A 25,214-nucleotide genomic window follows, 5' to 3' on the forward strand; every position below is an offset into this window, starting at 1 on the left:
GGTGTAAGGTACAATAAATTAGTGAGAGCAGAGGCAGTTTGCCTGGATCCAGCAATGTTTTGACAGAATGAAGTAATTATTCTGGTGTATATGTCATTGGGGATATGAATGCAGCTATCTCAGACAGGAACTCATTATTTGCCAATCATATGGCTCAGTTCTGTCAAGATAATAATTTTATATTGTCAAGCAAAGTGCTTATACCTACAGATAGTTATACATATATTAGTGAGGCCTGGCACACTACGTCATGGCTGAATTATTGTATTAGTACAGCTGGTGCACATGCCTCATTGGGGTGTATGAGCATTCTGTATGGGGCAGCAATGACTGATCATATACCTGTTGGTATGTCAATAAATGTTGAACATCTACCTGTGGTATCCAGAGATGGAAATAGCTTTAACATAGAAAAACTGGACTGGTCAACCCTCACAAAGGAAGACATCTTAGCCTATTATGCTCATACAGATAAATCCTTAAGCAATATCCATCTACCTAAAGGTGCAATAATGTGTAGTAATGTTAATTGTAAGGATAAGAAGCATAGGAGTGATATCTGCTCCATGTATAATGATATAGTAAGTGCTTTATATGTAGGCAGTAAATCCTACTGCAAGCATAAAAATAAGACGCATAACATCAGGCCTGGCTGGAATAAGTATATAGCTGAGTATCATGCTGAAGCCCGTGAAGCCACTAAATCATGGGCTATGGCAGGTAGACCCAGATAGGGGCCTGTGTTTGAGTGCAAGAAGCTCACTAAAGCAAGATGGAAGTATGGTGTTCGTTTCATCTGTAAAAATGAGCAAGCTATGAGGGCTGATTCCATTGCTAAGAAGCTGCTAAGTAACAATGATACTGATTTTTGGAAAGAAGTGAGGGCTCTTAACAGCTGCAAAACATCTCTACCATGCACTGTAGATGGAATCTCCAGAACAGCTAATAACGCGGAGTTATGGCAACATTATAGTACTTTATTCAACTGTGTCCAAGGTGATTTGTGTAGGGTGGACAATATCGAGAGCAATGACTCAATGGTGATTATGTCACATCATGTGTATCATGCCATAAACAAGCTGTTCAACAACAAAACAAGTGGCTTGGATCATATTTCTGCTGAACATCTTAAGTATACGAGTATGAGGATAGCTCCTCTCCTTGCTATTTGTTTTACTGGCTTTATGATTCATGGCTTGTTACCAGACTCAATGCTGTCTGCTCTGCTAGTGCCAGTCATGAAGGCCAAAGCTGGTAAAGTAGGTAGTCTAAATAATTACAGGCCCATAGCTTTAGCCAGCATATTGCCAAAAGTCCTAGAAATAATTCTGCTGGATAGATTAAATTACTTTGTTAACTCCACAGATAACCAGTTTGGTTTTAAAGCTAAACATGGCACTGACTTGCGTATATATGCCCTAAAGGAGATTGTAAACAAATATAGAGGTAAAAACTCATCACTTCTTATGTGCTTTATTGATGTTTCCAAAGCCTTTGATCGTGTTAATCATAGAAAGCTGTTTGTTAAATTGAGTCAAAGAGGGGTGCCTAAATACATTGTGAGAATTCTGGCCTACTGGTATGCCCAACAGACAATGCAAGTAAAATGGGGCAATAGGGTCTCAGCCCCATTTGGGGTTAGCAATGGTGTTCGACAAGGGGGAATTTTGTCCCCAGTTCTTTTAAATCTTTATATTGATGATCTGTCCAAGCAATTGAAAGCCTGTAATGCTGAGTGCATGATTGGTAATATTTTAGTGAACCATATTATGTATGCAGATGATCTTGTGGTCTTTAGTCCATCTAGCGCTGGTCTCCAGCAGCTCCTTACTATATGTTCTGTGTATGGTGTGGAACATGATATCAAATATAACGCTGGTAAGAGTGCTGTTATGTTCTGTAGAACCAAAGAGTCTAAAATGTCTATAATTTCCTGATTTTAAATTGTCTGACAATAATGTTAGTGTCTGTAATAAGGTTAAATATCTTGAACATATAATTACAGAAAAAACGACAGATGATGAGGATATTTATAGGCAAAGATGTATGCGGTATGTCCAGGCGAATATTCTCTTATGTAAGTTTGGTGCATGTACAGATGTCGTGAAGATGGCTTTGTTTAGAACATATTGCACACCACTCTATACTGCACACCTGTGGTCAAACTATGGAAAGACAAGTTTACAGAGACTAAAGGTGGTTTATAATAATGCCATGAGAACACTGCTACGGAAATTAAAACACTGTGGAATTCTCTGCCTCAGAGGGCGGTGGAGGCAGGTTCTCTGGATGCTTTCAAGAGAGAGCTAGATAGGGCTTAAAAATAGCGGAGTCAGGGGATATGGGGAGAAGGCAGGAACGGGGTACTGATTGGGAATGATCAGCCATGATCACATTGAATGGGGTGGAAGATAGCAACCTTCACGTGATCCATCCTGTTTCGACTAATGCAATCAACCCGACGTGCACAACCAAATAGATCAAATAGAACAAGTTGACTTGCAACTTAAGGCTGTGCACGCCATATGCAAGAAGATCACAATGAATGGTGGTGCTGGCTCGAAGGGCCAAATGGCCTACTCCTGCATCTATTGTCTATTGAAACCTAGATGGTGTAGGGCTACTGAAATGTTTGTGGCTGCAGGAGTCAGTACTTTAGAAGCTATCCTAAGAAATCATATGTATAAATTCATCTGCAGGATTAATGACTCTGAAAATGTAATTATTGTGGTCTTATCAAACATAAGGTTTAGCACTACACGCTACGAATCCTAGTTGTGGAGGCATTGGTATCGTTGTCTCGTTATAGGACCCTGATCTTTTTATTCTGGATTTTAAATCATGTATTGTGTTTTTGTATATAATTTATGATGCTCTTATAAGTAATTTACTAAGCTTATATATATTTTATGGTGTTTTTATATGCAATGTATTTTATGTAATGCCATCTCTTGTCTGGACCTCGAGTCTGAAATAAAGTTTAATAATAATAATTTACTGTGCCCTCTCAAACTTTTTCTCTCAGGTATTTATTCTTGTCCCTTTTAATATTATAGCTGGAGAGGGTGGTTAAGACTGCACCATAAGTGCTGGGAAGCCGAGTGGAACATAGACACATGAGCTAAATGCAACTTGATAGCAAAGATAGCTGCTTGCATCTTTTCTTATTTCCATATTGGCAAAGGAAGAGCAATTAAGACTCCCAAGTTAATGTCAGCTTCCAGAGCAACCCCATTCCTCACTTATTTCATTGTCACCTGTTTTCTCCACATGTTCATCAACTGCACCGAGATTCTCAGACTTTCCATCTCTACTCGGGATTATTTACAACAGCTACTTAACCTACCAGCACATGTTTTGGATGTGGGAGGAAACCAGACATTACAGTTTTCGGGAGAACATGCAAACATTACACCAGCAACATCCAAGATCAGGATTGAACCTGGGTCTCTAGATCTGTGAGGCAGCAGTATTACCATGTCTACACAACTGAAACACTGTCTATTCTTTTCACCTCTATTTAATGGGCAGCTTAAAGGTGCATGTGATAAATCTTAAAAATAAGCAGTGCAGATCGTCCAAACAAAGTTCTAACACAGTGGGATTAATTTCTTTGAGTACAGAACTGAATAGATGTGTTGTTAAATCACTCGCAGAGTTCTGGACTCCATACTTTGAAAAGGATAGTCACTAGATAAAGTTTAAGATTTCCAAGATAGCACCAGAAGCCAAGGGTGTTGTCATATGTACCAATATTAATGAAATTCTTACTTCCAGCAGCTGAACAGGCTCATAAATGCAATATACACAGATTAATGTGTTAATGTTTCGTAACCAGCCTCTCAAAGCACTTCATGATGTTGGATGTTAAGGCCACTGGACAGTAGTCATTAAGGTATGAGATCTTGTTTTCCTTTGGAATGGCGATGATAGTGGTCTTCTTGAAGCAGGTTGGTACCTCAGAACAGAGTAGGAAGAGAGTTAAGATGTCTGTGAACACTAGTTTGGTCCACAAACCTCATCAACTTAATCCTGTGTTCCTGATGTGGCCTCCTATACATCGGCGAGACCAAGGGCAGACCTTGCGACTGTTTCAACGAACACTTGGACTCAGTCCACCAAGGCCTACCAGATCTTCTGGTTGCAAACCATTTTAAGTCCCCTTCCCATACTGACCAGAGCCACTTCCATTGCCAGCCACACAAACTGGAGAAAGAACCCCTCCATATTCCACTTGGGTAGCTTATAATTGTAATGTATAATTCACTCTACGCCAGCAAGAAGCTTGCTGTAGGTGAGGTGGTGAGAAAGATTGAGCAAAGTACTGGGTGTAATAGTGCATTTGTAACTTCAGTCTCACCTGAAAGTGAGTTTATTGTAGGCCTGTCAGCTAAGATCATGATAGGTGAACCCACAAAAAGTGTTGCATCGAAGCTGGTTTAACTTTCTGCTCAATCAAATGGGTTGCATTGACCTGCACAGCTTGATAGGAAGAAGTCAACATGGAGTGTCTGAATCTGCCATTCTCACTTACATACTTTTAATAGATGAGAAAGGACTCTTTCTGATCTCTGTAGTTTCCTCTGGTATCAAATGCTTCAGAGTATCTAATGTCCTGAATTCTACTGCCAACATTACAAAAGATCTCTAACAGCAGCCACGGTGGCACAGCGGTAGTTGCTGCCTTACAGCAAAATGCAGTGGCAGAGATTCGGATTCAATCACGACTACGGGTGCTGTCTGTATGGAGTTTGTACGTTCTCCCCGTGATCTGCGTAGGTTTTCTCCGTGATCTTCGGTTTCCTCCCACACTCCAAAGGCGTACAGGTTTGTAGGTTAATTGGATTGATTAATTGGCTTGATAAAAATGTAAAAATCGTCCAAGTTGGCAATATGCAGAGTACTGCCCGGCTGACTATAAAATTCAGAAGGTAACCAGCAGCAGGATGTAGACACAATTCAAATTAATTATACAGAATGCAAGACACACATGGAAGTACAATGATTAATTTATGCAGTTGCTTTATTGAACCTCTGCCTCCAGGTTTATAAGGTAGACAATTTTTGACAGAATTGATCATCTGGCAGCAAACATAAGCTTGCTTCCACAGCCTTGCAACAGCTCTTTGAATTTCTTGGACTGTCTAATACAGTGCTGTCAAAAAATGGTGAACATAACACTAAAGCCAAACATAGCTCCAGCCCTAATGGAACATGCAAGTAACCCATCTACCATGATTGGTGGCTATTGGTGAGGGGCCATTCCAAACAGCAACTCTCACAGCATGATTACAGAGATCTGTGACAATAATGACCAGAATCAATGTTTGATTAATTTTCCAAAGGCAGATCAGTTCAACAAATGTAGTAGCTAAGCAATCAAGCTTATGAACAGACTGTAACCTTTGCACCTGCTAGTAATATCTGCTTATAACATCTAAACTTCCTGCTTATAAAGCTGAAGAAAGGCCCTACCCAGTATTGACAGCAGTAACTAGCAAATGCAGAATTTGTGTATAACAGTGCTAAAGCTGGTCAATTGAAAACAATCGTCAGAGTAATTCTCTCTGAAGGCTGAAGCAAAGAAAATATACAAAAGATAAAAACAGGGCTTCAGTCTGAAAAGTCCCTGGGGCAGAGAGGGGCTCACTGTAGAAAAGTGAACTATTTCTGCCACACAAACACAAGCCTTCAAACAAGGGAAATGGGGTGAACTTCATTCAGTTACCATTGGTTTTTACAAGGTTAATTTTGGACGACACTCCTCCTCTCTCCTGGCCCCCCCCCCCGCCCCCCCCCCCCCCAATGTCTTCCCTTTTTCTTGAATGCTTTATTTAGATACTTTATGGATACCATGTGCTAGGTATCCTACGTTGGATGAGGTGACTCCAGCAACAGAAATTCGGCCATCTTTTGTCATGTAAATAGAGAATTCCTTCGTCAGACGCTCTACCTGCAGGTAAAATATGAAATACGACTGAGATGCATTTGACTCATTATATTGGGCAGTAAAACGTGACAATTATTTCAATTCAGATGACAGTTTAAAACGACATACCAGAAAACTGATGATTTAGGTTTCCCCAAATAGTGAGTTTGCTAAATTCTCCTCAGGCCTCCCAGTAACTAATTTTGCAATGTAAGATTTAAAAATATTATTTCTATGCTGTACTTTGAATGTTGTCTCACAAACCAGTTGACCATTAAAATGCTTTTAAAGCACATGTAATTTTTTAACAATATGAATTTAAAATATTCCATTTAGAATTTTGGGACAATGGATTTCTCTTTTTTTTTTAATGTATACCTTTACCAAGTCAAAATGTGACAGAACCTTGGCATATGGTGCAAGGAGAGGAATGGTGAGGCATGCACACAATTCTTTCAAAGGGCGCAGTGTTATAGTTCTGGTAAAGAATGGATGGTCAGAAGCTCCTATGTTGAAATCCATCACAGCAAGTTATGAAATAAATATTTTAATAACATAATATCCAAATGCCTGCGGGATAATGAGAAATTTACTGGAATATTGCGACACTCTAACCGATTCTTTACTTGCTTTGTGATAAAGATCTTGCAGTCTCTGGCCAGTATGTCTACACCTGGCTCAGATCCCATAAAAAGGGCTGAGCAAAGGCCATAATTGCAAAACAGTAACTCGGGTCAAATGAGGACTACACCCTGGAAAGAAAAGCAAGTCACATATGGACATCACAGAGGTTGTATAATAATAAATATAAAATTGACCAATGCAGCTCTCGTCTGAGGACTCTCAGTTGGGATGAATTTGTGGACCACTTCACACTGAACAAGAGAACACAAATGCAATGTTCCATTGAACCAGTATTCTCCCCAAGCTCTGCTCTAACAGCAACCATGTATTATCAGTTCTCTTCTTGGTCCTAGAAATATTCCCTAATTTCAGCTCCATTGATATTATTTATCTGCTCCAATCCCCGGTTTCATCATTATTTAACTGAGTCCTCCCCATTGATTGGATGGTCGACTGTGCTTTGTGTAATGCCTTAGACTCTTCCAATGGTCACCCATCCCTTCACCCATTTTCCACATATTACTCTGAATGAATCACTGTTTTGTGATTACCTGTTCTTGTTTGAGTCCAGTGAAGCAAAACATTCCAATCTGATCAATAATGTGCTGCCAGTTGTGGATTGAGCCTTCCTTCTTCAGGTTTGATACCAGCTGCTCTCTCATGCTGATGATGCGGTTTGCCATTACTTTTACTTCTTCTAGCCTGGTTATGAGCAAAGTTTAAAACAATTGGCAAAAGTCTTAACTCTCCTGCAGAGCAAACACATCCAAACGAAAAAATACTGGAAAAGAAACATTTTCCATTTCAGGTGCAGCATCAAAACCAAGCAAGCTTAGGTTTGTAAAGCATGTTTACGGTGGGAGGGTTTTCTAATTCCACATGAATAGCATGCCTTTCGCCCCAGTCTCATAGCAATGCCACTTATTGGGAATACATTGTTTTCCAAATGAACCATGCAGTGAATTTGTTAGATACACAATCTAACAGGGCTATTCAGCTCTAGATCGCATCACAGCTATGATACAAGAAGCTAAAATCAAAAAGGGAGGTGAAAGTTAGCCCCAGAATACAAATGCTAGATTTCTTCAGGACATCGTCCCAGGCTCATTGTCTCAGCTATTTCATCATACATGTCTGAAAAAGGGCCTCAACCCAAAACGTCACCCGTTCCTTCTCTCTAGAGATGCTGCCTGTCCCGCTACTTCAGCATTTGGTGTATCATCATACTCATATGGAATGTTCACATGTTTGCTTTTTATTCGCAACTCTTAAGATAAAACAATGTAGACTATTTCGAAAATTGCTAAGACACATCTTTGTGTTTCTGTCCAGATGTAATAATACTGATACACACATCCTGTTCTATACCCCCTTCCTTGCCTTTATACTTAATTCATAATATTTTTCCCACCTTAGGGCAGTCTTCACTAACCACTCAATTCATCAAGTACCTGCCATTTTCATTGCAGCAGTATAGTGTAAGTGGCAACAGTTTGCTCATGTGCCTGTGGGTAAGTTGCACTGAGATACCAAGAGGTAACATACAAAAACCTTTGTAAGAGGCATCACTACCTCAGTGAATGAGAACAAACTCTCATTTAAGTTTTTATTTTGTACAGTAATCCTGGTCACACAATTATGAGACCAGAGATGTTTAAAAACATATAGTGGAGATATTTTGGGGAGTGATGCACAAATTCTAGGGGGTCAAGGATAAACTATTTCTAAAACTAGCCACTAAATAGGCCTTTATACATGCATGAAGTATACTCAATATGAAGGAGGGGAATATCTGACTGCCCAATACTGAATGTAGGAGTCAGAATCTTGGGAAGTATTTAACTTTTGATGCTCACTCAGCCAACACTCTCCAAAAGTAAAATACTGCAAATGGTAAAATCCTGAAATAAGAACAATCCTGGATGGCGAGTATTAACTGCCCGAGCCGAGAGAGGGTCAACAGCAGAGACCTTTTCTCCCAAACCTAAGGGATGGAGTACCCTCTCCACCAGAGCCAACCCAGAAGCAATTGGCTTCTGTACCAGCCCAGTTTGCAAGTTCTGAGGATAGATTCTTCCAATTCCATATCAGTTACTAAAGAATAAATTTTATATTCCATCTTTCATATGACCAGGACATCAAATGGTTTATAGCCATTCAATAGATTATGCGTAATCACCAGTTAAAACCTTTCAGTTTGCACTTGGGGAAAAAACTGCTGCTCAATGGTATACAAGGCAGACAAAACTGGATCAAACAGCAGTAATTTGCAAAAGAGCTGGCATATTTATTTTTGGGGATGAGAAAATAATTTATGCTACACAAATTTCTTCAAGCCATTATACCTGATAACTGATAAGAAATGGGTGCAGCATAAATTATTTTTCCATCCCCAAAAATAAATATGCCAGCTATTGTCATGGGACCTGGGTGTCATGGCATACCAGTCATTGAAAGTAGGAATGCAGGTGCAGCAGGCAGTGAAGAAAGCACATGGGGTTGCATGGTTTGCTTCCTCCATAACTCCTCTTTTATGCTGCCAATGAAGTATTTTCTGGACTAAGTGTCCAGGACATACCCGTCCAGTTTGTGCGAAAGAAGGGGAACGGCAACACTATGGAGTGAGCCAGAGTGAGACAATACATTTAGAGCCTTATCACTGCTGTGGTGCAGAAAATCTATGTCAACTCGTGCACACCCAACATCCACCAATGGCAATAGATAATGAGCAGGTAGTTATTGGAATGAAACTTGTCAAAGGATAAATGGTCGAATCGTGGTCATGTGAAGATGACCAGGCCTCGAAGACAACTGGCATTACAACCTAGCACTGCATTGTCAGCCTATCTCACAACTCAGGAGCAACCTCAGCCATGCCCGACAGGTGCACTGCTCACGAAGGCCAAGCCTGTGTACCTGTCCACACAGAAGGGCGGCACAAAGGCATAGCTAGTGGGGCTCTGCTGCCTCCTAGCGCCAGAGTCCTGGGTTCGATCATGAACTCAGATGCTGTCTATGTGGAGTTTGCATGGTCCTCTTAAGACCGCATCAATTTCTTCCCATGCTCCGATTTCCTCCCACATTAATAAGATATGCAGATAAATTCATTGGCCTCTGCAAATTCTCCCTCATGCATGGGGAGTGGATGCAAAAGGAATAACAGAACTAGCACGAAGGGGTGATCAATGGTCAGGGTGGACTCAGTGGACAGTAGGGCTTGTTTCTGTGCTGTACCTTTCAGTCAATTAAATCAATCAATAATAATTGGTATCTGAGGAATAGTTGGTTCTCAACAGGAAACAGCAAGAGATCAAGACTGCTGTGTGCTGCAGCCAGCTCTTCAACACGGCACTGCCTTTATCTGTACTCACCATTCTTTTCGGAGTTCTGGTGTGTTCATGATGGTGGCAGCGATGCGAGCTCCATTTAATGGTGGATTGGAATACATAGGACGGATCAGGATCTTCAGCTGGGATTCCACACGCTTCGCCTCATCAGCATCGCTGCAAATTACAGTGAATCCACCCACACGCTCACCTGAAAGGTTACAGCAAGGCCATTGTGTTGTGATTCTGCCATGGTATCCAGGAGTAAATAAACCTTAGAATCCACTTGACAGTTTCGGCTCAAGACTAAGAGCACCTAATAATTTTCTATCTTTCCAACTGCTTCAGAAACAACCATTTCCTTCCTTGTCATAATCCAAGCTACATATGATTCGACATTAACAGGATATTTGACAAAATAGGGGCTTAATACTCCCCACAAAGTACTATTCCAGCCAAAGAGCAGTGGATAATGCTCCCAGTACATACAGTGCCCTCCATAATGTTTGGGACAAAGACCGATCATTTATTTATTTACCTCTGTACTCCACAATTTGAGATTTGTAATAGAGAAAAAAAAATCACATGTGGTTCAAGTGCACATTGTCAGATTTTAATAAAGGCCATTTTTATACATTTTGGTTTGACCATGTAGAAATGATAGCAGTGTTTATACATAGTCCCCACATTTCAGGGCACCATAATGTGGGGTACACAGCAATGCCATGTAAATGAAAATAGTAATGTTTAGTATTTTGTTGCATATCCTTTGCATGCAATGACTGAATGAAGTCTGCGATTCATGGACATCACCAGTTGCTGGGTGTCTTCTCTGGTGATGCTCTGCCAGGCCTGTTTTATAGCCATCTTTAGCTTATGCTTGTTTTGGGGGCTATTCCCCTTCAGTTTTCTTCAGCATATGAAAGGCATGCTCAATTGGGTTCAGATCGGGTGATTGAATTGGCCACTCAAAAATCGACAATTTCTTAGCTTTGTAAAACTCCTTTGTTGCTTTAGCAGTATGTTTGGGATTATTGGCTTGCTGTAGAATGAACCGCCAGCCAATGGGTTTTGGGGCTTTTATTTGAACTTGAGCAGATAGGATGTGTCTATACACTTGAGAATTCATTATGCTACCATCAGCAGTTGCATCTTCAATGAAGATAAGTGAGCCAGTACCTTCAGCAGCCATACATGCCCAGGCCATAACACCCCCACCACCGTGTTTCACAGATGAGGTGGTATGCCTTGGATATTGGGAAGTTCCTTCTCTCCTCCATACTTTGCTCTTGCCATCACTCTGATACAAGTTAATCTTCGTCTCATCTGTCCACAAGACCTTTTTCCAGAACTGCAGTTGCTCTTTTAAGTACTTCTTGGCAAACTGTAACCTGGCCATCCTATTTTTGCGGATAACCAGTAGTTTGCATCTAGCCTCTGTATTTTTGTTCATGAAGTCTTCCGTGGACAATGGTCATTTACAAATCCACACCCAACTCCTGAAGAGTGTTTCTGATCTGTCAGACAGGTGTTTGGGGATTTTTCTTTATTATAGAGAGAAACTTCTATCATCAGCTATGGAGGCCTTCCTTGACCTGCCAGTCCCTTTGCGATTAGTAAGTTCACCGGTGCTTTTTCTTCTTAATGATGTTCCAAACAGTTGATTTTGGCAAGCCTAAGGTTTGGCTGATGTCTCTAACAGTTTTATTCCTGTTTCTCAGTCTCATAATGGCTTCTTTGACTTTCATTGGAACAACATTGCTCCTCATGTTGATAAACAGCAATGAAAGTTTCCAAAGGTGATGGAAAGACTGGAGGAAAGACTTGGTGCTGAGAGCTCTCTTATACCTGCATCAAGGAGGCAATTAAACACACCTGAGCAATTACAAACGTGTGTGAAGCCATGTGTCCCAAACATTATGGTGCTCTGAAATGGGGGGGGGGGGGGGGACTATGTATAAACACTGCTGTAATTTCTACATGGTGAAATCAAAATGTATATAAATACCCTTTAATAAAATCTGACAATGTGTACTTTAACCACATATCATTTTTTATATTACAAATCTCAAATTGTGGATTTAAGAGGGAAATAAATAAATGACGGGTCTTTGTCCCAAACATTATGGAGGGCACTGTATGGTTAGTTGATATTTAAGCTCAAATGTCAAGTCTAATTATAACATTCAAATCTCTTATGTTGAACTTCTCCAGAAATCTTGCTCTTTGCTTTCTATAGTTATCATTCACACGAGAGGAACAATACAAGTAATTTACCCCAAACCAGTTTTATCATTTGTCAATCAACTGTGAAATGATTCAGAAAGTTGAGAATCTTTGGAACTCTTACTAGTAAAAGCCATGCTCAGCAATAGTTCATCACTCAAAGGATGTGAGCATAAAAGCAGGCAAGGAAGATGAGGTAGAAGATCATCTTTCTGGATGATCAATGGACTGCATGTGTTTCCCTCTTTCCTACATTTATTTTTATTCCTGATCTCCAACAGTGACAAAAGCACACCTCAATTGCTCCTACATATCTGTCAGTGTTTGGATATTTAAAGCAGCAAAGGCAGAGGGACAGAGATACAAGATTTCAACTCAGCCTCTTCACCTGGCAAGCCAACAGTAAAAGTTGCTTCAAAATTGGGATGGATGATTTGTTGAGATGCAAGAAATACCCTAGCTGATTTTGGGACTGCAGATACTTCAAAGTGTTGAAAATCAAAATAAACTGCATGGAGTAATTAATTATGCATTTGGGCCATTTACTTACCATACATGCCCATGTTCTTTGCGAAAGATTGTGAGAGAACCAGATTCGCTCCCTGGTCAATGAAATAGCGCATGGCCCAGGCATCTTTGTCAGCATCGCCACTGGCAAAACCCTGATAGGCCATGTCGAAGAATGGGAAGAGATTTCTTTGCTGGAAAGAAGAGATTTGAAATCTCAGCTTCATACATGCAAGTCTGTCTGATCTAACTTTATTTAACAAAACAAGTTTACACTTTTTTAATGTCCAAGAACATGCCTCCCATGATATACTGGATACAATGGACTGTTCCAGGTTTATTCACAAATGTTGCATGCTTGTAAGTAAGCTTTGTACACCTCCACCATAGTCATGAAAAACAGGATTAGCTTCAAAATACAACACTGAAAGACTGAAGAGTGTATTGCCTTATCACCTTAACAACAGCAGCTATCTCTTTCCATTCCTCTGGTTTTGGGTCTACTCCCGTTGGGTTGTGAGCGCAAGCGTGGAACAGGATGATGGCTTGCTCCGGGAGTTTCTGTAGGAATACAGGGATATACAAATAAATATCCAAATACATCTTCTGTAACTGCAAAAGGTGAACAAAAAATGTAAACCCATGCTTAACAAGTATGTGAAATTTTGCTTTTGTGATTGGCAACAAAGCACAATGTACAATATTGAATCCACTGACTCACCATCCAGTGGACAAATCCCAGGAATATTACATACCTACAAACACAGTTCCCTGTTCTGACAAAAGTTCTTCAACCTAAAATGTTAACTGTTTCTCATACCACAGGTGTTGTTGGACCTGCTGAGTGCACTTCGCATTTTCCAGCATCTGCAGGTTTTTTAACGATTACTTTCCACCCATGAAAGATCTTTGCATCAGTATAGAAGCCGTTTCATTGTCAGGGTTAAGCCATTAATAGACCTGCCTTTGGTGTTGTATTGGACAACAGTGTGGATTCAAACTGTGCTAGAATTAGGAATTGATCTAAATTTTCATTAAAAATTTGAGAACAGAAGGGATATTCGGACATTGATTTTTCCCATTTACATTATAATTGGTCAATCTTCTCATCTGGCATTTGGGGGTGGTTTAGGAAAGATTGCTATCTTTGTAGACATCTTTCAAAATAATGAATTAAATAAAAAAGTAATTTCAACCACAGAATAAATTGAAAACCCAATGTATGAGCATAACATGACTGAATCTCAACCATGATCGGTTTATAAATACAGAATTGTCAGTTACAGGCAGATGGCTAGTCATAATTTTCAGCAAGTGTCATCTTCATATTCTGAGTGTTTAATTAGAAACATTTATTAAGGATGGCTCAAATTAATCTATCATTACAAGGTCTATACTTATGAACAAAATTAAGCACCCACTCACTGAAATGTCCTCCATTGCTCCAGCAAAATCAAAACCGCAGGTCTTGGGATCATAATAGCGGTAACTTTTGACTTCCATGCCTGCATCCCTGAAGATGGGTGTGTGATTGCCCCAAGATGGTTTGGGCAGATAGACCTCTCGGCTGTTCTTGTAGAATCGTTGCTGTCGGGAAGAAAAGTATTAACAGCATGACACATTGGTATTAGGCTATTCATGTCCTAGATCTTCAACCGTGGTGTCTCCTAAGTCACCAAACAACTAGCCCTAAGTAACTAGCCCTAAGAGATGAAAGCAGACTATTATCTCAATGGTGGCCAACTAGGAAAAGGGGAGATGCAGCGAGACCTGGGTGTCATGGTACACCAGTCATTGAAAGTAGGCATGCAGGTGCAGCAGGCAGTGAAGAAAGCGAATGGTATGTTAGCTTTCATAGCAAAAGGATTTGAGTATAGGAGCAGGGAGGTTCTACTGCAGTTGTACAGGGTCTTGGTGAGACCACACCTGGAGTATTGCGTACAGTTTTGGTCTCCAAATCTGAGGAAGGACATTATTGCCATAGAGGGAGTGCAGAGAAGGTTCACCAGACTGATTCCTGGGATGTCAGGACTGTCTTATGAAGAAAGACTGGATAGACTTGGTTTATACTCTCTAGAATTTAGGAGATTGAGAGGGGGTCTTATAGAAACTTACAAAATTCTTAAGGGGTTGGACAGGCTAGATGCAGGAAGATTGCTCCCGATGTTGGGGAAGTCCAGGACAAAGGGTCACAGCTTAAGGATAAGGGGGAAATCCTTTAAAACTGAGATGAGAAGAACTTTTTTCACACAGAGAGTGGTGAATCTCTGGAACTCTCTGCCACAGAGGGTAGTTGAGGCCAGTTCATTGGCTATATTTAAGTTAGATGTGGCCCTTGTGGCTAAGGGGATCAGAGGGTATGGAGAGAAGGCAGGTACGGGATACTGAGTTGGATGATCAGCCATGATCATATTGAATGGCGGTGCAGGCTCAAAGGGCCTACTCCTGCACCTAATTTCTATGTTTCTATGTTTACACTCTTACCATTGAGTAAAGAATATTCTACCTGATACACCTGTGATTAATTCAAAGACGTTCCATGAGAAAGAGAAAAATAAAAGTAGACTACCCAAGAGAGACTGTGATGTGCTGTATGTCCTCAAATTTGATTTTTTCACCAAGATCTCCATATTATGTAGATAACAGTTTACACAATGCTATAAGCACCCTACTGCCAAAAGGGAGGCTTCCGAATATTAAGATATATAATCAAGATAATCAGAAACAGCAATTTTCTGAAAAACAAGACCTTACTATGTTTCAATTTCTAAATGTTCCCTGAGACAGTGCTAAATACCCCTACAACTCTCCCAATATTTTTTGTTATAAAAAATATACTAGTCTTCGAGTATCAAAAAATATACTAGTCTTGGAGTATCAAAAAGGCAGCAGGAGGAAGAAAAGAGTGTCAGGGGTAAGGATTTCCACAGTTTGAGATGCAGAGGAAAATCTGTTGTAAAACTATTCAAGAAATCTTGATGTTAAACAATGCGAAGCAAGACCTTGCCATACATTGTGTCTGCAGTCAAGACCAGTTCCAGTGATCTGATACAAAACACACCAGCATGACATTTACTCAAACAAATACCGTTGGCACTTACCAAAAAATTAGCACCAACCCTCAGAGATCCAGTTCCCGAAATGGTTTGCACGGTGATGTACTGAAATCAGAAAGACGCTCTAATTAATGATTGTGCATTCACAAAATATTTAATACTCAAAGAACAAAATGGAGTGATAGTTACCAATGAAACTAGAGTGATGAGTAAAGTGAAGGGTATGCTTGCCTTGAGATAGAACGATGGATCACTAGATTAATCTGACATGTGAAGACAAACTGAGCAGATTTTGCCTAGGCTCAAGAATTTGGAAGTTTTAACCTTGTTAAAACCTAGGTCAAGTTATCCCTCTCCAATGATCGAAGGTTTATCTTTGTGTCATCTTCCCAAGTTTATAATCTGCTTAAACTTTTGAATGATGTCCGATGTGCAGGTAAATTTTTACCATACCCACAAGTCTGTTTAAATCAAGAATAAATGATTCCCACTAATTGTCAATAAATTAATCCTGTTATCTGAAGCTATATCAATTGTTTCATATTAACTGGATAAATTTATCAGACCCATGTTCCTCCCCAGCTTTAATAAAGGGATTTTCTCTATTTCCCAGCCATTGGACCATCTGTCCAATACTATTCTCATTGACTGCTCCATTTATTTAGTCCAGAAACCCATGTCACTTACCGCTTGCCCAGCCCAAATTAATAGAAAACATAGCTCTTTACCCTTCCACTCCTGATAACTTCACTGTTGTTCCCTAGAGCCAGCTCTGCGCAGGCCTTGTTGAAGTCTGCGAGGCCACCAATAGGGAGGTACTCTTTGTCCATTTTCTTCGCCGCAATTTGACTCTCAGCCTGTTAACAATATCAAAACAAGGTAAAAATTAGCAATAGTACCTTGAGACACTGATTGTTCTAAAAAGGTTGTTTCCTTTCCAGTGCATCACTTCACTGAAACGTTATTCAATGTTGGCCATTCCCAAGGTGACTATCAGATAACCAGGGTCCCTCAGATCACATGCCACGAAGTAGTTAAAAAGAAATAAAGTGCTGAGATATGAGCTTGATATTATCAGCTGCACTTTGGCAATGTTCTTCAACACCACCCCACACCCTTCTACACTATTGCATAAATATATTTTCAATAGATGCATGTTATTGTGACATTTTAAATTCTGGATTAGTAATCTAAAATGTTAAATCAATAGAGAAAAACTGAGGTCCAATTCCATAATGAAAATTGTGAATATGAATCTAATTTGAAAAAAAATATTGGTGAAAGTGATCATGAAGTTGATGGATTGTGAATCCATTCACACAACTCTTTTGCTCAGTATAGCACTTGGTGCTGCAGTGGTTCAGTCTCCCCACCACTATCACAGGATAACTAGATTGAGCAATAAACTCCATCTTACTATGACATGTAATTCCAAGAATAAAATAAGTTTCCTCTGCAGCTCCTTATGCTTTGTGGACATTTCCACATGCAACAGAATAGCAGCTGTTTCATAAAGATCTCAGAACAAAAAACAATCTTTCAGCATTCATTCTCATATGAATAAAAAAGCCGACCATATAATACGCGAAATGCTGAAGCACCATTTCTACATTTGATATCATGGACTCTTATTAGGCAGGGTCTTATAAAAAATACTTAGGATCCTATTAATCCCCAACTTTCACATGCTTTCGGCATGCATTGGGTATGCAAGCAAAGAATTTCACTGTGCCTAGTCACATGTGACAAGAAAGTATTCCACTCCACAATATGAACCATAAGATGTTATTCTGAAACTGAAGAGCTTTAAGGATTCTCTGTGCACAAATGCTGCCTGATGTGTTAAATATTAAAAATTTACATTGTATTTCTTTCTCTTCCCAAGTTTGTACCAACTTCATCTCATTCCCAGGCTTCTTCCAGTATTGTTCAGTCAAGAGACCCCGAGAGCCTACAGTGGGATTTGGTCTCACTTCATCGTAACTAGATTTAAAAATAAAAAGAACACCACAGTTTACTCACCTTTCGGACAGTGTTCAATACGAATGGCTTCCCACTGTCATCACGGTATGCACCAACACCTAAGTTCATTTTCTTGGGATTGTTGTCACGCTTGAAGGCTTCAGTAACACCAAGAATTGGATCAGGAGGACCCATTTCCACATGTGACCACACAGAACTGGAAGATTATCAGAAAGTAAATGTCAGCATTAATTAATTATGATTAAACAGAGTTACATTTTGCAGGAAAGCACAAGCAGGTGAAGTCAATTTTATAATATTATCCAAGTCATCAGTTCCCATTTAACTTTAAACAAAGCTTTACAAAATCAAATGGAAACAAGGGGTCACCCACATTGTCTCGTTTTACGATACCAGTCAACCACAGTCACATACTCTGTAATGGGTGATGAACTACCAAAAATGAGTTGCAAATGAACTCCTAAAATAGTTTCCCACTGTCAAATTTTTCTGGTACGTTTTTGATATGTCCCTTTTTCTCAGTTGAGACGTGTGTGACCGGATGGAATTCAGTGTTTACTTTATTTACTTCCATTGTTTTCAAAAACAGTGGAATGCAGATTCTCGCTGTCCACAAAAATGTCCACATTCACTAACACGTCATGTTGTTTCTAGTCCTCTCCTCCCTGTTCTAAAGTGACCAATCCTTCTGCAAAGGCAAACTTCACTTTTTTAACCACCTTCATCTTTTGCTCCTTTCCCGAGGCATATTCTTCGAACACAGATGCTGCATCACCTGTGTGCAGTCACCACCATCCCCACTATCACACTACACTATCTTAAACATTCCTTAATACAGCTTACAATGGTCCCAGTACATGCACACCATTATCAAATGTGCATTAGTAAACCGCGTGCCATTTTACACTCACACCATTTTATATATTAAATTATATGATGAGGTTTTTAAGTCCCGACTGGACATAGCAATCAATTGGAGACTATACTGACACTGGTCACCATACACACCATTGTGTACATCCTGGATACATCCCAGTATTGATGATTAAATTATCCCATTCATTATCCAAATTCATAAATGTATGTGATGGGAGCAGAATTAGGCCATTCAGCCCATCAAGTCTACTCCACCATTCAATAATGGCTAATCTATCTTCCCCTGTCAAACCCATTCTGTTGTCTTCTCCCCATAATCCCTGACACCAGTACTAATTAAGAATCTATCAATCTCTGCCTTAAAAATATCCATTTACTTGGCCTCAACAGCCTTCTGTGGCACTGAATTTCACAGATTCGCCACCCTCTGACTAAAGAAATCCCTCCTCATTTCCATCCTAAAGGTGCATCCTTTTATTCTGAGGCTACGGCCTCTGATCCCCACATCCACTCTATCCAGGCTTTTCACTATTTGGTAAGTTTCAACGAGGTCCCCCCAGATCCTTCTAAACGCCAGTGAGTAGAGGCCCAGTGCCATCAAACACTCATCATATGTTAACCCACTCATTCCTGGGATCATTCTCGTAAACCTCCTCTGGACCCTCTCCAGCGCCAGCACATCCTTCCTCAGATATAGGCCCCACAATTGCTCACAATACTCCAAATGCAGTCAGACCAGCGCTTTGTAAAGTTTCAGCATTGCACCCCTATTTTTATATTCTAGTCCTCTCAAAATATATCCTAGCATACCATTTGCCTTCCTTATCACCTATTTGACGTGTAGATTAACTTTTTGAGAATCCTGCACTAGCACTCCCAAGCGCCTTTGTACTTCCAATTTCTGAATTCTCTCCCCAATTAGAAAACCAGACGTTCGCTGTTGCTCAATGTAAATCAGAACTGCCCCCCAACCAGTGCTGTGGGATAGATAATAAATATTAACCAAACCAGAAATGAAAAAATGAATACAAATAACTGGAATAAACTATTAAATATCAAGGGCAGGCAACACTAGTGGAATATAGGGGAAATTGTAAACCAGGAAAAGACAGATAAATATTTATGGATTGCTTACATATACTGCTTTGGAGTGTATTAGATTTTGGATTCCAAGGATGATGTTAGGACTGAAGGGAGAGTTATAAGGAGAGATTGGAGGGGCTGGGATTGTTCCCCATGAGCGAAGGAGGCCGAAGGACCATATAAACCATCAGGGGTATAAATAGATGGTCAGTCTTTTTCCTAGCGCAAGGACGTCTAAAAGTAATGGCTTCAGGTGAGAGGGGGACATTTTCAGGGGACGAGAGGCAACCTCTTCACAAAGAAGATGGCAGGTATGTGGATCGAGCTACCAAAGGAATTGGTCGAAGCGGGAAAAATTCCAACATTTTTAAAAGACATTTGTACAGCTACATAGGTCGCAAAGGTTTAGACTGATCAAGAAGACGCCTGGTTCGGCATGTTCGAGGTATGCCGAAGGGCCTGTTTCTGTTCTGCATATGTCTAGAACTCAAGAGTTAGGAGAGTTTATATATTCGGTTGTGCTGCTGCAAGTAAGAATGTCATTGATTGTTCTATCTGGGACATATGACCATAAAAACTCTTGAGTTTAGGGGCCAGTTTGGGATGTGAAACCGAGTGGGTTCCACTTATTCCCCGAAGCGATGGAAAATGGGTGCAATACTCAGATCAGCTTCCCAAGACGGCATTAAAACAACTGAGCCTTTGCCCGCTGCATTGCTTGCCCGGGTGTGGGCGGCCACGACTCCTGCCCTTTAACGCCCCTCTATCAAGGGCATCGCGTGCAGCGGCCGCCGCCTGCGCCTCCACCACCAATCAGCGGGCCGGGCCCGTCTAACTGACGCGAGGCAGCGGCGCCGCCACCAATTGGCGAGCAGGAGAGGACGCGGTCGGTGGGGAGGGTAACTGACGGGCCACAACTCCCCCACCCCCCGCCAACAATTCACCTCGGGTACAGGAGCACGGGTCAGGTCGGGGTCCGCAGAAGGGCCCCGTCTCGAAACGACGCCTGTCCACCCCCCCTCCCGCTGTGTTACTCCGGGACTGCGGTGTCCCTCAGCTTAAAATCGGCGGCCTTTCGCTCCCGCCTCCACAGTGAGGTATTCCCGCATAAGGACCGCCGTTCAATGTCAACCGGTGTGTTACCTGGCTCGTGCGGAGATCGCGGCGGCCAAGGCCGGGTGGTGGGAGGCTGTGGCGAGGAGCCTGCAGGAGCTGAACATCGCCATGGTGGATGGAGTTTGGGGTTGGCGGAGAGGTCAGTGGCAGCTTTATATAAGCTCGGCAAACCAACGAGAGGTGCGTGCGTGGTGGCAAGAGGTGACTTTCCTGTGTTAAACATGCGCGTGGGCTCACTCATAGCGACACCTTCAGGCCGAATGACCCAACACTCATTGAGTGGATTTAAATTAATGTGCAGGAATGAACTGCAGAAGCTGGTTTTCACCGAAGATAGACACAACATGCGGGAGACTGGCAGCATCTATGGAGAGAAGGAATGGGTGATGGTTCGGGTCGAGATAGTCTGAAGAGGGGTCTCGACCCGAAATGTCACCCATTCCTTTTCTCCAGAGATGCTGCCCGACCCACGGAGTTACTCCAGCATTTTGTGTCTATCTTTGGATTTAAAGTATTGCCTCAAGAACGTGAGATCTAATCTATCATCAAGGATCCCCACCATGGATGCCACGCCCTCCTCTCGCTGCTACTGTCAGTACAGAGGCCTGAAATATTCGTACCCCACCGTACTTGAGTGAGAGAGGACGTGATTGAAATATACATGGCCTGGGGACTTTACTGGAAGATTGGTCCAGTGAGAAGTGAGGCAGGAGTGATTGAATACTGTAAATCATAGTAATAAGGAAGTCCATGCGTCGCTCGTCATGTGTAGGAAGGAACTGCAGATGCTGGTTTACACCAAGGATAGACACAGAATGCTGGAGTAAGTCAGCATCTCTGGAGTAAAGGAATAGGTGACATTTCGAGCAAAGACCCTCCTTCAGACTGAAATTACAAGTTGCTTGTAATTGTTGCTGGTAAAATGGATGGAGGATTCATGGATGCTCCACAACATGATCAATCAATCTGAAGCAAAATATAACGGGTGAAGCAATGACTCAGTTGCTCTTCTTTCAACTGCATTGAAAGAAGGAGCATCCAGATGGCAGTCTCTCAACTACACCCTGGTTTTGGTATGGAGTGTAGTCCACTCCATCAGCATTCACACATGGTCTTCTCTACACCAAAAAAACAAATGCAGGATAGGTGGAGCACCTGCTTTCGATCTACATGGGCAACCCTGAGTTTTCTGTTGCCTGCTTCTTGAAATTATTGTGGCCTTGTCAAACATAAGGTTTAGCACTACATGTTACAAATCCCAGTTGTGGAGATACTGGCATCGTTCTCTCATTGTAGGACATTGATCATTCTTTTATTCTGGATTTTAATTCATGTATTGTGTTTTTTTTAATATATAATTTATGATGCTTTTATGTGATATACCCTGTACCTGTACTAAGATTTTATATTATATTTTTTTAATATGCAATGCATTTTTATGTAATGTTGTCCCTTGTCTGGACCTTGAGTCCGAAATAAAGGTTATTATTATTATTATAAAATTCTCTATTCTGCATTCATTCTGCCTTACATTTATCAACCTGACATTTAAAATTAACAAATGCCCTGACATCAAGTCCTGTTTGCTGAAGACAGTTCCAACTTTGTATGTAGAAGTATTTCCTATCTTCACAGCTGAAATCCTGTATCTTATTGTCAGACTCCGATTCCAGTACCAGATCCCCCAGCCTGCAAATCAGTATTAGTTTTCCATGTATTAGTTCCCTTTCATTATCAAATGTATTAAAGGAAGACACAAAAGGCTGGAGTAACTCAGCGGGACAGGCAGCAAAATGGGTGACATTTTGGGTTGAGACCCTTCTTCAGACTGGTTAGGAATAAGGGAAACAAGAGATATAGACAGTGATGTGGAGAGATAAAGAGCAATGAATGAAAGGTATGCAAAAAAGTAACGATGATAAAGGAAACAGGCCATTGTAAGCTGTCTGTAGGGTGAAAATGAGAAGCTAGTGCGAATTGGGTGGGGGAGGGATAGAGAGAGAAGGAATGCCGGGGCTACCTGAAGTGAGAGAAATCAAAATTAATACCACTGGGCTGTAAGCTGCTCCAAGAGAAATATAAGATGCTAGTCCTTCAATTTGCATTTAGCCTCACTCTGACAATAGTGGAGACAAGAGGACAGAAAAAGGGTCTAGGTAGGAATGGGAAGGAGAATTAAAGGGTCCAGCAACCAGGAGATCAGTGGTTAAAGAGACAAGAGAATCGAAGGTTACAGAAAAAGGGTCTAGGAGCGAGGAAATGGCAACGTTTCGGGCCGAAGGAAGAATTAAAGGGTCCAGCAAGATGCCAGGAGTTCAGCTTTTCTGTGTAACCATACTTCTTATCTGTTTTTCACCAATGGGGAAGATCATGGAAGTTAAGGAATTGAGGCATTGGAGTTCTGATGCCTTAGAGCAAATGACCAAAGAAGAGGTATTAGCAGTTTTAAAGCGCATTAAGCTGGATAAATCCTCAGAAATGCATCCCGTTATATGTATTAAGGATTCACCTTAACTGAAGAACATTATTGATATCTCTACTACACATTTGTGCTGCAGACTGAGAACTGGGACATAAATTAGCTGCCTGGAATGATTTGGAGTTTAATGGGTTCAGGGTGACAATGTATTTGACCTCTACAGGCACAGTAATCAGGACATTAGTGCAGAGAGAGAGAGAGATATCTAATTATGGAGACCAGAAGGAGGGAGATATATTTAGAGCTCAGAGCAGGATAGTTAAACTCACAGCACTGACAGTTCATGATTTTGAATCTCAACAAGGCAGTCAGACAATCTAATTGGAAAAAAAACCCTGAAATAAAAAATAAAATTTCTTAAGGTTGACCATGAAACTACGGCTAAGATCCCATCCAGTTCATTACAGGTATTCCACAATTGTTAGATATTGTTAGATATTCTATATGTAATTGATTCTTTGGGATTAAGGCACTTATTTTGGAGATAGTTTGAGGTCCATGTCATAAAATAGATTCCACATAACACAGAGCTTCAAATTGGATACAATACACAAATTACTAAGATAATGGTGAGTAATGTTCTGCATCCAATTAGATCTTTCAATCTATCTCGTTGTGCCCTTACATTTTTTTAAATCTGCTCTTGCTCTGCAGCTGTAACACTATATTCTGCACACTATTTATTTATCTTTTGCACCACTTGATGTATTCATGTTTGCTACGATTTTTCTGGATAGCATGCAAAACAACGTTTTTAATGTATCTTAGTGCACATTATGATAATAATACAATACCAGTACAAATTGATAGTATGTAAATTGAATAGGATGGAAAGAAGGATATTGGAAAAGTAGAAATTTAAATTTTGCAAGTTCAAACATTTCAGTAACTTGATTTGGAAGCTCAAAAATATTTTCCAATATGGTCAACAAAACAAAATGACAGTGATGTTAAATAATGTTCCTTGTGGATCAATGCCAATGGAGCAAAACTCAGGTGACTGGAAATTTTCAAGTGTGAGGAGGTATAAAGATAGAAAAAATGAAACTGAAACAAATCCCTCCACTCTCTTCCCATATTACCAAACTCGGAAAGTTACACTCAGTCTCTGGGTGGCTAGAGAGAGCTCTATCTGTTCTACTCTTCTGAGACATGGTGGTAATGGTGTTGGGAATTTCCATGGGGTTTGTGCAGGAGATTGCAAGACAGGCAAGTAACTGTAGGGAAGGAATTGTATCCTTCTCTCTCGCTTTATGTGTGTTCTCCCCTTCTATTCTCTTTAGCTGGGCTTTCTAGTTCATCTAGTTCATTTTCCAGGTTTGGCAATATGGGAAGAGGGAAGTAGAGGGAATTTAATTTTTCTTTTTTTCCTTCTCTTGCTTTAACTCTCATCATATTTGCGGATGCTTTTCTGCTTTGCAGAGGCTTCATCCCTTGACAATGATCCATGTACTGCTTTAATATGTTGGGTAGATAGTTACCAGGTAGATCAAAGTAAAAGACTTAACATGCATGAAACATAGTTAAGAATAAGCCAAATATAGGACAGAGTAATCGATACATAGGAGGCTAAACACCATGCAAAAAGAGTTGTAAATACATATTAGAAAGGTGAACAGATCTATTCACTCAATATAGTAAAATAGATCAAAAGCAATGTAGCAAGCAAAAGCTAATGATAAAGATGGAAATCAGTGAGTTATAGATTCATTGTAATTGATTGGAATTTGGTAAGCAATTGTCATCTAAAAGAGGAACGTATTGGCGTCAAGGGTTGAGCAATATACAGGAAGTATAGCAGGAGTCTGAAGATGACAGTTAATAGACAGTGTAATGGCAGGCTTTGAGTGACAAGTGTGCAATTGTATCAGAGTGGCAGCCACATGGCATCAAGAGAGTGTGATAGGGCCTGGTGAACACACCCATTGTAGCAGGGAGCTATTAACTGACATATCCATTGCACCAGGATGTATACGAGATGTTAATATATGATGTCAGGGAGTGGTTAG

General features: G+C 40.6%; 1 protein-coding gene across 1 annotated transcript; it reads right to left on the reverse strand.

Annotated features, from left to right (window-relative positions):
* Nucleotides 1–4,997: 4,997 nt before the first annotated feature.
* got2a (glutamic-oxaloacetic transaminase 2a, mitochondrial) lies at nucleotides 4,998–20,911 on the reverse strand. Its single transcript, XM_055648739.1, has 10 exons — nucleotides 20,754–20,911; nucleotides 17,691–17,847; nucleotides 16,397–16,525; nucleotides 15,714–15,773; nucleotides 14,038–14,199; nucleotides 13,069–13,173; nucleotides 12,656–12,806; nucleotides 9,925–10,090; nucleotides 7,105–7,255; nucleotides 4,998–5,953 (listed from the first exon to the last, which is right to left on the reverse strand). The coding sequence occupies exons 1-10, from the start codon at nucleotides 20,834–20,836 to the stop codon at nucleotides 5,831–5,833; spliced, it is 1,287 nt and encodes a 428-aa protein (XP_055504714.1). The 5' UTR covers nucleotides 20,837–20,911; the 3' UTR covers nucleotides 4,998–5,830.
* Nucleotides 20,912–25,214: the final 4,303 nt, after the last annotated feature.

The sequence above is a fragment of the Leucoraja erinacea genome, chromosome 17, assembly GCF_028641065.1.
Source record: "Leucoraja erinacea ecotype New England chromosome 17, Leri_hhj_1, whole genome shotgun sequence".
NCBI classification, from domain to species: domain Eukaryota; kingdom Metazoa; phylum Chordata; class Chondrichthyes; order Rajiformes; family Rajidae; genus Leucoraja; species Leucoraja erinaceus.